Source organism: Phalacrocorax aristotelis, chromosome 2 (assembly GCF_949628215.1).
Source record: "Phalacrocorax aristotelis chromosome 2, bGulAri2.1, whole genome shotgun sequence".
Classification (NCBI taxonomy): domain Eukaryota; kingdom Metazoa; phylum Chordata; class Aves; order Suliformes; family Phalacrocoracidae; genus Phalacrocorax; species Phalacrocorax aristotelis.
In genome coordinates, this window is record NC_134277.1 from 148,585,208 (window position 1) to 148,598,075 (window position 12,868).

At 41.0% G+C, this 12,868-nt stretch overlaps 1 protein-coding gene across 2 annotated transcripts; it reads left to right on the forward strand.

Annotated features, from left to right (window-relative positions):
- The first annotated feature begins 721 nt into the window (after window positions 1-721).
- TRHR (thyrotropin releasing hormone receptor) lies at window positions 722-12,667 on the forward strand. Of its 2 annotated transcripts, none has more exons than XM_075086182.1 (2): window positions 722-1,962; window positions 12,260-12,667. In XM_075086182.1, exons 1-2 carry the CDS (start codon window positions 1,168-1,170, stop codon window positions 12,665-12,667), a joined length of 1,203 nt encoding a protein of 400 aa, XP_074942283.1. In that variant the 5' UTR covers window positions 722-1,167. The 2 variants fall into 2 exon arrangements, with proteins under 2 accessions (XP_074942283.1, XP_074942284.1); XM_075086183.1 differs by lacking the exon at window positions 12,260-12,667 and adding an exon at window positions 4,412-4,926.
- Window positions 12,668-12,868: the final 201 nt, after the last annotated feature.

Consider the following 12,868-nt stretch of genomic DNA (forward strand, 5'->3'; position numbering starts at 1 on the left):
CCGCATCCATCACCAGGTACAGCTGGGCTGCTGAATACAGCTACTGCATCTGTAGGTCTTTCATCAGCGCATCTTAAAGCAGTTATTTCTGTCATGTTTTGATTTGTTTGTGGATTTTACATAACCTGGCTGAACAGGGAGGAGTTCATTCAACCAGAGGAGACTTCATTGAGGAAACAGTGGTGGATTAGTAACACTGTGTGTGTGCATGCACGTATGTGTGACTGATCTCATTAAGAAGCAATTTGTGCTCTGATGGTTTTATGGTTGCTGTGCTACAACCCAGAAAAGAGCTGAAAGGGCTCAGGAGTGATGACAGCAATAGCAATAGAGGCTTTGAAGAGAATTGTTTCTAGGGTAAAGCAAAGAAACTAAATTTTTCTTGCTTTTTTCAAAAGGCGGGGTACCTTGTTTCCTGTCAGCTCTGACAGGACTGTTACAGCTCCATGCAAAGCAGGAGGCAAGTGTAAATTACCATCACTGTCACAAGGACAGGGACACCAGGGGAGTCAGAATTTTAGAAATCGGCGTATTTTTTTTTCCAGTCAATCTCCCCCTTGTTTGCCAGGGTGGATCAATATGATCAATACACGAGATAGCTGTCTGAGAGCAGAGAGGGAAAGCAGCATGAAGCAGAAATCCTGTGGGGCTTTACAAATCACTCTGCTTTCACCTCGCACTGCTGTCTCCACCCTCGGTATGTTGTGACTCCTCCTGGAAAGCAGTGATGCTGAAGTCTGCCTGGACTGGATCAGCTCAGTCCCGTGCAGTGCTTCAGCCATCTGGCAGTGCTGGAGGGCTCTACTTTCCTTGCTGCTGCTTCCTCCTCCTCCTCCTCCTCTGTAGGGGGGAAAGTTCCTATCTCCACATGCTGTGTTTTTATGAATGACTCAGCCTGGCTATGAGAAAACAGCTTTGTAACCTGTATGAGTGAGCTGGAGTCTTAGAGGGATTAACCCATCTGGTAATTGAATTTACTAAGACTGAAAGTCCAGGTGCTTTTGAGTGAGTGGAATACAGTGCAGGAATGGGACTGTGACTACACGGAGAACGTGCTCTTGGGGCTACAGCTCACCCACACTAAATCCACTCAACTTTTTGCAGGGGACCATGGAGAACGTGTGCTGAGACCGAGTGCTGGGCAGAAGGAGCGGTGGGCTGGTGAAGATGGAGAATGGCACCGGGGATGAGCAGAACCAAACTGGGCTGCCGCTATCAAGCCAGGAGATTGTTACAGCCGAATACCAAGTGGTTACCATCCTATTGGTCCTCCTCATCTGCGGACTGGGCATCGTGGGCAACATTATGGTGGTTTTGGTGGTCCTCAGAACCAAACACATGAGAACTCCCACTAACTGCTACCTGGTGAGTCTGGCTGTGGCAGATCTCATGGTGCTTGTGGCTGCAGGACTACCCAATATCACAGAAAGCCTGTATAGATCCTGGGTGTATGGCTATGTGGGGTGCCTCTGCATCACTTATCTCCAGTACCTGGGGATCAATGCTTCTTCTTTTTCCATCACTGCCTTCACCATTGAGAGATATATAGCCATCTGTCACCCAATCAAAGCTCAATTCCTATGTACTTTTTCAAGAGCCAAAAAGATCATTATTTTTGTCTGGGCTTTCACCTCCATATACTGTATGCTCTGGTTTTTCTTGCTAGACCTTAATACAATAGTCTACAAAGACACTACCGTTGTGTCCTGTGGCTACAAGGTGTCCAGGAGCTATTACTCTCCTATCTACATGATGGACTTCGGTATATTTTATGTTGTGCCAATGGTATTGGCGACTGTTCTCTATGGCCTGATTGCTAGAATACTGTTCCTGAGCCCCATCCCTTCAGACCCAAAAGAAAACTCTAAGACGTGGAGGAATGATGTGGGTCACCAAAGCAAGCCTGTGAATTCCAAGATGACTAACAGGAGTTTCAATAGCACAATTGCTTCTCGAAGGCAGGTAGGAACAGCAGTTTGAAATGGCTTTCTGAAACCTAAACCCTACTTGTTTTAGAGATCACTAACATAAACCTGTGGAAGGGTGTAAAATATATTGTCCCCTTTTGCTAAGTGGTCGAGCTGAAATTCTGTGCTATGTATAAATATGGGTTTTTTTCTTGCCTATTCATTATTACCTACTGCAAGTACTGAAAAGCAAATAGTATTTTATTTCCTATATCAAAAAGCAATTAGGAAGTGTCAGTAAAGAATGAAACATTTTAACTATAGTTTCTTTATATTACAGCCTGTTAGTAATTCTGCCAAATATACAGAGTGAATAGAGTTATTTTTGAGCTCTGAAGAGAAGGAACTAGCCTGGGAGGTTAGGAGGCTTGAGGTTTTGTCCCAGCTAAAGCACTGTCACTCTGCAAACACAGTCAAGTTGTTACTTTTCCTGGCTCTAACTCTTCTGTGAAAAGTCTTAAGCAAATCTGTCTATAAAAGTGCTTTGTAAATGCTAAGTGTCTTCGTTATTCTGTCTCTCATAGAGTATTTTTATGGATTGATGGCTCAGAACTGAGGCATAGGTTTGACAATCTTCTTTTTATATTATCAAATATGTATGCTGCAATGTGTAATTATGCAAGTAAAATATAGTTAGTAGATTAATTTATGGCTATTTGCAGTAAACCATGCTGCCTCATACTCACACATCATGCAGCAGGTAGCACAGTCAGCCGCAGTGCTGAGAAACGCAGGGTGCATCACTTTGCAGCTGGCTCTCGGGAGCAGGCTCCAGTTGGGTCAGGCAGCTTGATGCTTGCAAGCATGGGGAAGCGGTGCTCTGCACTGAGTGACTTGGCTTAGAGCCCTTGGTAGCTGCTGCAAGGCACATTGGAGGGTCTCTTTGCCGAGCAGGAGGCTTCTACCTCCCTGCACTGTACAGTTCCCTCAGGAAGCAAAGCTGAGGTGTGCACCTTTTCAGACAAGTTGTGTGCCTGCCTTGGGCGACAGGTTGAACTTTATATTCTCATTATTTTATGTAGATTGTTACTGTTTAATGAGAGGGACTGTTTTCCCGTATTGCAGAGATGGCATTGACCTCAAAAGTTAACTGAGCTGCCTGCTAAAGCACCACGCACTTGCTAGAGCACTAAGCACTCACAGAGCCCTAGAACCATGCTCTGAAATGCACAACTGAAACGTGTGGGTTAGGTTATATTTAATTATGGGTCTCCATTTATAGTTAATAGTCAGATTAGAAGTGTTGTTTTTCTTTATCCGTTAATTAGTAGAAGATAATCTGCTTTTCAAGTTATCAATATCACTTTAGTATACATGCTTGATTGTGTGTGCTTAGCATCACTTGAAAAACAGACAAATCTTTTACACTGAGCATTGTTGAATGTGGATACTGTTATATTATGAAACCAAAAAGTGTGGATTATAATTTGATGTCTTTTCTGTCTTGTAAAGACAGCAAGACTTTTTCTAAAAACCTAAGTAACCTCATTTTTTAAAGTAACATCATTATGAATAAAGCTAGCATTTGTGTATAACACAACATAGGAAGCACAGCAAGAATAGTGTGGCATTATTAATAATATTTTTATATAATAGCAGCATGCAAAATACAGCTAATGTTGTAAAATGGGAAAACACAAGTCCACATTAAAAACAAAAAAATTAACATCTCAGCAATTAGCAGGACACACTAGTGAAAGTGTCCTGCTTCTCTGGCAAAGACGTGTATAGCTGACAATATAGTTTAGCCTTATAATGAGTTCTGCTGTCATGTAAAACTGTCTGTATGTCTTCCCAGAACTGTGCATGCAATACAGTGATGGAGTTGCATACAATGTCCAACATGTGATCTGTAGAAAAAGTGACTAAAAATGTGATGTACCCTTCCTACATCTGTGGCAGTTCTCATATTTATCCAAGAACATTTCTACAAAATGGAAGTTGTGCATGTTCCTGCGGTGGGTTGGCTCCGGCAGGCTTGGTCACTTCCCCCAGCAGCAGGACAGGAGAGAAATTGGGAAGAACAGGAGCAAGAAAGCTCATGGGTCAAGATAAGGACAGGAAGATAACTTATCAGTTACTGTCATGGGCAACGCAAACTTGTCCTGGGGAAAATTAACTTCATTTATTGACAATTTATGTCCCCTTGTTGTAGCTGCAAGTTTTGCTCAGCCTCTTCCATGAGGCAGCCAGCAGTGTGGGATGGGGGAGAGTTGCAATCAGGTTGCAGAGGTTTCTCTTTGCCACTCCCTTGTTTTCACTCTTTTCCTCTGTTTCAGTGTGGGTCCTCCATGAGCTGCAGTCCCATCAGGTGGTGCTTCACCAAGAAGTGCCTCCTCCTCCTCTGACTTTGGTGTTCCCTCTGCTGTTTCTCACTCTTTTGTTACCTTCTCCTCTCTCTCCCTCCCTGGCATTTTTGCTATTTCTTAAATATGTTTTCACAGAGGTGCCACCAGCTTGGCAGACAGGCTCAGCTGTGCCCTGTGGTGGGTCTGTTGGAGCTGGATGGAACCATTCGTGTCTGGCATGCGGCAGCCCTGACCCTCTTCTCAGAGAACCTACCCCTGCAGCCTCCCCACTGTCAAAATCTGGACATGGACATTCAGTGCTGCTCCATTGAGTCGTTATGATTATTATAATAATTAACCTATTATAAACTCACACTTATATAATATACCAGAATGAAACAGTAAGTTAGATAGGTTTCCTCAACTTTCATGAAGGTTTAACTCAGGAATTTCATAACCATTTTTGACAATGATTAATCCAACATGGAAGTATGTGATTTGATTTACACGCTTAATCTGACCTGGGTTGCTTGACTAATCTGGATTTAATTTGACCTAGACTGCCAGGTCATACCATTGTCTTTAATTTTCTTGGGACTTCCCATTACGTGTTTTGAAAGTCTTCCTTTGTTAAAAATGGTCAAAACTTGTTTTTTACCTTGGAAAGAAAGTGTTTTGTTCCCTACCTTGTAATACAGTGTCTGTGTTTGAGTTGAAGAGCACTATCTGAGGATGTTTCCAATTCATGGCTCATTGTCCTGTTGTTTTTTAGACTTGTTTTTTAACCTATATTATTGTGTTTGCATATAGCTATCTGTACTGTGCTGTCAGCTTTGTATTTCTTTATTAGCTTCCAAGAATTAGTTTTCTATACACAGTCAGTACTTTCTATTGTGAGTCATACAGTTATGCAATTTCAATTGTTTTCTTCAAAAATGGCAATCTGGCATTTTGGTTTCTGGTATGAGAGTTAGCCCAGAATTAGAAGCTGATGGACGGAAAAACGTGAAAAGCAACACGTATACCATCCTGGATTCAACACCTAGGATGCTTCCTCACACCTGGCACCAACAGAAAAAGCAGAGCAAGAAAGGAACAACCCTGATACGGTATCTAGAATAACTGTGCCCAGGGAGGAAGGAAATACAGAGTAAAATATCCATTTCCTCACAGCTGTGGAGGACAGCTACCTGAGCTGAGGCAAGGGGGGCGGGGGAAGCTCAACAGTGAGGGAAACAGGAGGGAGGGAGGTGTCTGCTGCTGAAGGAGATGGGCCATGTTGTGTTTCGTTAGAACAAATATTTTCAGTCTCTGATGTAAACAGTCATGATGCCAGCACTGAAGGGGAAAAATGTGGTCAGGTGGTCAGAGGACTTCTGTTTTGTTTTCAAAACAGAACAGCGATTTAGATCATTATATGATTTAGAAAGAAGGCCTGGAATATACATATTAGAATGGCGAGTCAAGCCCATTTTAACATATTTTTCCTGAGGAAAATGTCTAGGGATGAGCTCAGAATGAGGTTATTTACATCTGCAGTGAATGAAAATCAGCTCTTCCAGGTAGAAAGCAGTCCTCTGCTTACTTGTTCCATTCCCTGCCTTCACCCTCCCACCCACATAATTTAAAAGTCACTGAACTATGTTAGTTCTAGGAAATATTTATTTTGTTCCAATGTTTGGAAAGCTAACAATAACAAAATCTGTTCACTAAAGGATCAATACCCCCATATCAACAACGCCCAACAGACAAAGCCTTCAAAGTACTCTTCAGGGCCCCCTGAAGTTTTCATTCAAAGTGCTACAAGACAAAACTGAACAGGGAAGACAAGCAAAAACAACAGGTATAAAAAATCAGTCCCTTTTTTAAATGTCAAAAGAGAGGAAAAGGCACAAAATAAGATTTCTTTCTCATAAAGAACCTTCATTTCCAAAACATTTTTGTTTCACTGAACATCTGTTACCGCTGAAACTGGACAGCCTCTCAAATTATGAGTTATTTGTTTACACTGCAAACTAATGTTCTGCTGAGGAAAGGAGCACCAATACGTACTCATGGGATGTGTCAAACTCCATTCTTACATCCACTTCTGAAGACCTAAATAAGAGTCTGAGGACTCTTTTATTGCCTTTGCGGAGCTTTTGAGCAGCCACTAAAAGTCAATAAGCAACACCTGACTTTCTCCTGAGGGAAGAACTCTACCAGAAGAAGGTGAGATATTGGTATGCTCCATTTTCAGAGGAATCAGTGTGTGCTCAAGGCTATGTGGCAGTTGGCCATGAGGAAATCAACTAGCGTTACACTTGGTTTTAGTATAGAGACATGCAGGTAAACCTTCAAGTATGTGTTTAGTTTGTGGCTTCAAGAAAAATCTTAAACACCTATTAGGTCTGATGGAGCTGGTGATGATTGTTGAATAGGCTTTCAGCTATGCTTTGCAAAGAAAATAACCTTGAGAGACTGCAGTTCGTATAAAGCTGAACAATACTGTGGGAAAGCATTTGACTGCCAATAGGGGATCTCAGTGATAAACAGTGACATAATGGTTTTTGCAACAGAAGATTAGGAGAAAATGAAAAGGTGACTAAGAGTAAGGTAAGACTTCTTTGATGACAAAGAAACTATAGAGTATTTCTGCTGAGGGATGTGCACAATTTGAACCTGAGAAAACAGAGAAATTGTCCAAGTGTACACATTTCCTCAACTTAAACAGGAGGGAAGGTGAGAAAGCAAAATTTTCCAGCACTCTTCAGTTGAACCCAGGTCACAGCAGCTGAAACTTCAAAGCTTAACAGAGCAAAGATCAATATGATTAGAAGATGATATCATGACAAAGAGTATCTCTTAAGGCCAGACAGTTCAAAGTCCTATTTAACTGATTCAGAGCCAAAGAAGGAACTTCAATGCAAATTCAATGTTAAGATTTATTTAACAACTGTATGATCATTTGGACAGATGATCACAGGTCCTGAGGAAATGATTTGAAGTTGATTTCTACTCACTCACCAGAAAATAGACTGTTAATTTGGAGCTGTCCAATTAAACACATAATTTGAACATGTAAGGAATCCTGGACCTCATGAAGCACTGGGAAACTGTAATTGTTGTCATGGAACTAGGGTAAAAACTGCATGTAGTGGCAAGAAAGGTTGACTGTGATCCAAAGGATTATGAGCCAACAAGGGACTTTGTCCAGATCCCTTAGGACTTTAAAGAAACTTCCCCCCAGGATTTTGTTATAATTTCACAGAATCACTGAAGCTGGCAGACACCTCTGAAGATCATCCAGTCCAACCCCAGTGGTAGTATCACTTTCAGTGGTGCTGTGATAGGCTGAAGACATCCAGCTTGTTAGTCTACTAGGTAGCTGTTCTGCCACTTTGCTTTGGTTTCTTCATTGCAGTTGCAAAGTCAGATGCAACAGTTAGATCTCTTATTTTTCAGACATACATAGGATTGCATTAGCCTACGAACTGATGTCTTTGCTATTCCAGAATGGCCTGTTATTGGTACTTGCAAACCACCCATATTCTTCCAGAAAACACATTTACTGACTGTATTCTTACCAAAATGAATAGCAATTGAGCAAACATTAACTACAGTTGCAGGTATTTATCACACACAAATAATAATGTACCTGCATAAATTCAATCTGGAAAAAATACGACTGCCTGTACCAAATGTTTGACCAGATCATCTATTACCAAAAATCTCAGACAAACCAAATTCAATATAATCAGCTCATTGCCTCTATCAAGCAGCAGTTTGTATTCAACTTACATTCACAAATGTTACCGCTTCAATTTTACACATGCCTGAAATTCAAGCTAAGTATTATTTAGTCTTTACTCATAGTCTCCTTTCTGTCTCTTCACGCCATAAAGTACCATAAATATCAAAATAAATCTCAACACTTCTTTTTCTTTGCTTTTTCATATACAGCCCCAAGGTTTTGGATCAGGAAGAAAAAGGAGAATAGTAATTCAGAATTAAAATATTGGGAATATGTTTAGTAAAAAATGTTTTAAATATTTTTCAGAACTTTCGCAGAAACCAAAATATAAGGCTTGAAGAGTGGTTGCATGCAGCCGGGAGTACATTCAATCTCAAGCACTTCGCTATCATTCAAAGCACACTTGAAATTTGGACTAAAATGGATTTGCTCAAAGCCTTTTAATCATGTTTTCAATCTCCTTAGCTAAGAACAATCTGTATTCTGAGTATAGGATATGCCATGCACATCCACAAGGAAAGAGCAATCAGTGTATGCTTGCCTCCACCTGAGTAATGAATGAGGATGCTAGTGCCTCTGCTTTCAGGGAGTTTTGGTGTATGGTTACAGGTAATAAAAAGCAGGTTCTTAAAAGAGTTTCTCCCCTTAGCACACCACTGATGTCAAATAATTAGCCCCCCCCAGATGATGTTTAGTTACATTTCTTATGAAGTGATTTGGAAAAGGATATGGCAGTTTACTAAAGCAAAGTGGACCATGCTTTTCTCTGTTATTTCTGTGCAGCACCATCCGTCCCAATGAAGATTTTTGCTGCGGATAAGAAAGCAGCTTTGACCTAAATCAAGTGTTTAGAAGCTGGGTTCATCTGTAAAGGCAAATTCAGCTGTAAAAAAAAGCGCAGGGCATGCTTGCAATATATTTGGTCAGAAGCCCTGAGGAGTGCCTCATCCCACGGTGGGGTGACAAGTCCCCTGGACACACTGGGGACAAAGTGAGTGGTGCCAGAGCACCTTCTTGGAGCTGCTGTCATTTGCACAAAGGTCATGCTCTGAGGTAGATGGTCATGAAAAGCCACTGTTTCTGGAGCCAGTTTAAGGAGGATTTACCAATGAGAGAATAACTACCTGAACACAGGGCCTCACAGTGGGTCTCAGAGACACAACCATTACTGGTCAGATGGATCAGGCAGCTGAATTTCTGCCTGGCAATACAAAGCTTGTGCCAGATCTGTAATTTTTGGCAGCTTTGGAAGAACATGAACTGCAGCCAGTTTAAAATTGTGGTGAATTATCCTAATTGTCCTACATGGGACCAACAAGAGGTGCCACCAAAGAGGTGCCATCCATGGCCACATGATTCTGCCTCTTCTCTTGCACTGACTGTAGACTCTGTGGCAATAAATGGGTATGTGGGTTGAATCACTGACCCGAGCAAACCAAAAACCAGCTCTACAGAGAAGTGTTTAGTTTTCAGCTGGACCGGCAGCCTGACCTGACCCACACCCTCAACTTTGGGGCCAGCACAAGAAGGGAGGTTAGAACAGGATTGTTTTTTTAGCTGCAGTCACAGGTTACTTTGGCTTCAGGTTATGTCAAGACCAGGAAATCGTGGAGTCTGAGCACTGCAAGACAATGTCTTACATGGCATAAATCCTGACAGTGAAAAGCTAACCTCTTGGCATTCTTAAACACAGACTGAATTGATCTCAGCTGAGGGCACTTTGTGCTGTGACCATGATATTTTTTATCTGGTGCTAGGAGCCAGTTCTAATATATTGTCAAATCACAGCCTCAATAAACTGAACATGGCAGCAGTACAAGCTAGTGGTGTTAGACAGAAGGAAAATGCACATCAAGCTGCCAATATACCTAAATTCAGCTAATAGTTTGCAGATACATACATATATGTCTTCGTGGTATATAGGATGCAGTCATTTCAAGAATAACAACCTTTTTTGCATTGTTGTCAAGTATTAATTTTGTGACTCTAAAATACTGCCTCCTGACAGTAAGATCAATTTACTTCTAGTTCAACCCAGGATTCAAACTGACAGCTGCACCATTGTAAGTGATTCTCTGACCAATTTTTCAGTAAAGACATGCTCAGAAAAAATGTAAATTGCCAACGATCAGTAGATAACAGAGTCCCCTGCTGAGCTTCTGGTAGCAAAGTACTTTGATGCCTGTGTAGACAATAATCCTTCTGAATGCCTGAGCTGATGCAACACATCTGTTAGTTGGGCTCAGCCCCATTGTTAATCCAAGCTCCAAAAATGCTTACTTTCTTCCTTTAAATGTGGATTATTTTCCATGATGAATGATTATTCTCAGTTGAATGGGTTTGCTCAGTTTGGAGGCACAGGCTGGAGGGAGGAGAGGCAGCAGGTGGGGAGTCCTCAGTCTTCCTCAGCCAGAGCAGGCCAGCACTGGGTCACCTCGCCCTTTGCAGCCATGTTTATGGGACTGGTCCTTTTAGAAGTGATTCGGAGATAAGGAAAAATCATCCTTTTAGCTATCTGAGGCAGTCACTTTTGCATTTTGGTCTATGACAATGATTGTGCACATCAAACAAGAAAAGCAGTCTAGAAGTCATAAGGAAATGTATCCAAGTGACAAAAAAGCAGATAATATTTCTGTCTCATCTGAACACAGATGTATGGATATCAAAAGTAAAGGTGAAGGTAGGAGGATTATAGGATAAAATTGTAGCCTTTGAATATGTGCATTTAAAGGTAGGTAGGTAAAGATACATCAACTTGTAGAGTAACTTTGCTTTTCATCCCATTCTTTATCATAATATCTATAACAAGAACAACAGATTGGTTTGTATGTATATGTGTCTTTCTAGATAGCTAGATTATCATCCTAACTCCTGAAGTTAATTAGTACTTACCTGAAGAAGCAAGACTAACATCACTAACATCCCTTAGGCATGTGATTGCAGGCTTTCTATATAATAAGCTATCTGATCAGAAGCCAAGTGAATTACATACTCTCTTATAACTTCAAACTAAAAAACACACCTAAAACTAGCATGTATATAGGAATTATTTTAATGGAGTTATCTGTCTGTCCCCCTGGAAACAATTAAAACTCTTACTGATCTACACCTATCCTTTCCGCAAGCAATGAAATTGTAACCCATACAGCCAGAACGTATCCTGTGGTTACAGGACTTGCTGTTTCATTGAGTTACAACTTCAGGTACCCAAAAAGAAGGACCAGAACAAAGGTAAAAAGAGGTTCTTTAATCTGTCAATAGGCAGCAACGGTTTTATGTCACAAAGAAAGGCAAATAGTAAAAAAAACCACAGTCAAAAGAAGCAGTCGTAGCTCACCAAAATCAGTGCCAATGCTTTCCAGTTCATGCACACACAGATAACCAAGTCATCTCCTGACTTACATGAGGCTGCACCACCGTACTATCCCACTGCCACATCCCACTGTACTTTTTACCTTGTTTATTAATATCTTTCAAACTTTCTTCAATAAAGAGACTAGGGAATACCATATATACTAGAATTCTATTATTTACAAAAGAAGGAATATTTTTACAGTGAGTTTTCTATTTTTTAATTATTCCTTGTTCACTTCATTTCAGCTCTCCTGGGTATCCCTAAAGGTTCTTTTTTTCTTTACTTAAAACAAATTTACACAATAGGTGAAAGTTCTTATAATAATCAAATTTCATTCATAATCACTTTTTCCCCCTGGTTTTGTAAACCTTAATTGCCATTTCAGAGTAAACATCAAGTAATGAAGATTTAATTAAATATTGTGGATGTGAGGAACAGGAATAAATCCAATTTTTTTTTTGCATTATTCTTGGCTTTTGGAAATTCTTTCAGCATGTCTGTTAAACCAGAAAATCTAAATATGTTTCATGTTCAATTACTCTACATATTATACTAGTCTAAAGAAAGAAATCTAATGTAGTTGGAAAACATGGTTTTAGACCCTTTTTTTTCCATTTGAAACAAAACCTCCTTCCAGCTTGAGAAGCTGCAAAGTCTAAGGTCTACAACAATTAACTTACTGGGTTGTCACCTGGAAAGAGCTCCTTGTAGCAAAACTAGGAGGAATTTGAAGCCAGAATTTTTTGTCCTTCTTACTGTAGAAAACCTTTCTGAATCAAGCATTGATCAGAAATTCCCAGCTGAAGAGTCAGTCCATAGTTTTGCTTTGGTCCTAGAGCTGTAAGAATGCACATGTTCCTTCCAAGATGAGTGCTAACCTTCTGCCCCTCTTCTGTCTACCTCTGTGTTCCCCCAGGTTACCAAGATGTTGGCTGTGGTGGTCGTCCTGTTTGCATTTCTATGGATGCCCTACCGCACGCTGGTTGTGGTCAATTCCTTTCTCTCCAGCCCCTTCCAAGAAAACTGGTTCCTGCTATTTTGCAGAATCTGTATTTATTTAAATAGTGCCATCAATCCTGTCATTTACAATCTCATGTCCCAGAAATTCAGAGCAGCCTTCAGGAAACTCTGCGACTGCCAGCAGAAACGGGAGAAGAAACCAGCCAATTACAGCGTGGCCCTAAATTATAATGTCATCAAAGAGTCTGATCACTTCAGCACGGAGCTAGAAGATATTACTGTCACCAATACCTATCTGTCCTCTGCAAAACTGTCCGTTGGTGATACGTGTTTGTCATCTGAGGTAACAGTTAATACATTTTAATGTTTGGTGTAGAGTCCTCATGAACCAGAGGATGGTCACATGCATGGGGCTGTGCTGGGCTAGCTTTCAGCTGGGGCAGCAGAGCAGAGGGCCAGGAAAGGCTGGCAGTGACAGATGATGCACCACCTAACAAGGCATGGTGAGGAGGGAGAACTGCCCAGCCCTGGAAAGTGATGCTCTTACAGTGTCTTTTGGTGAGCG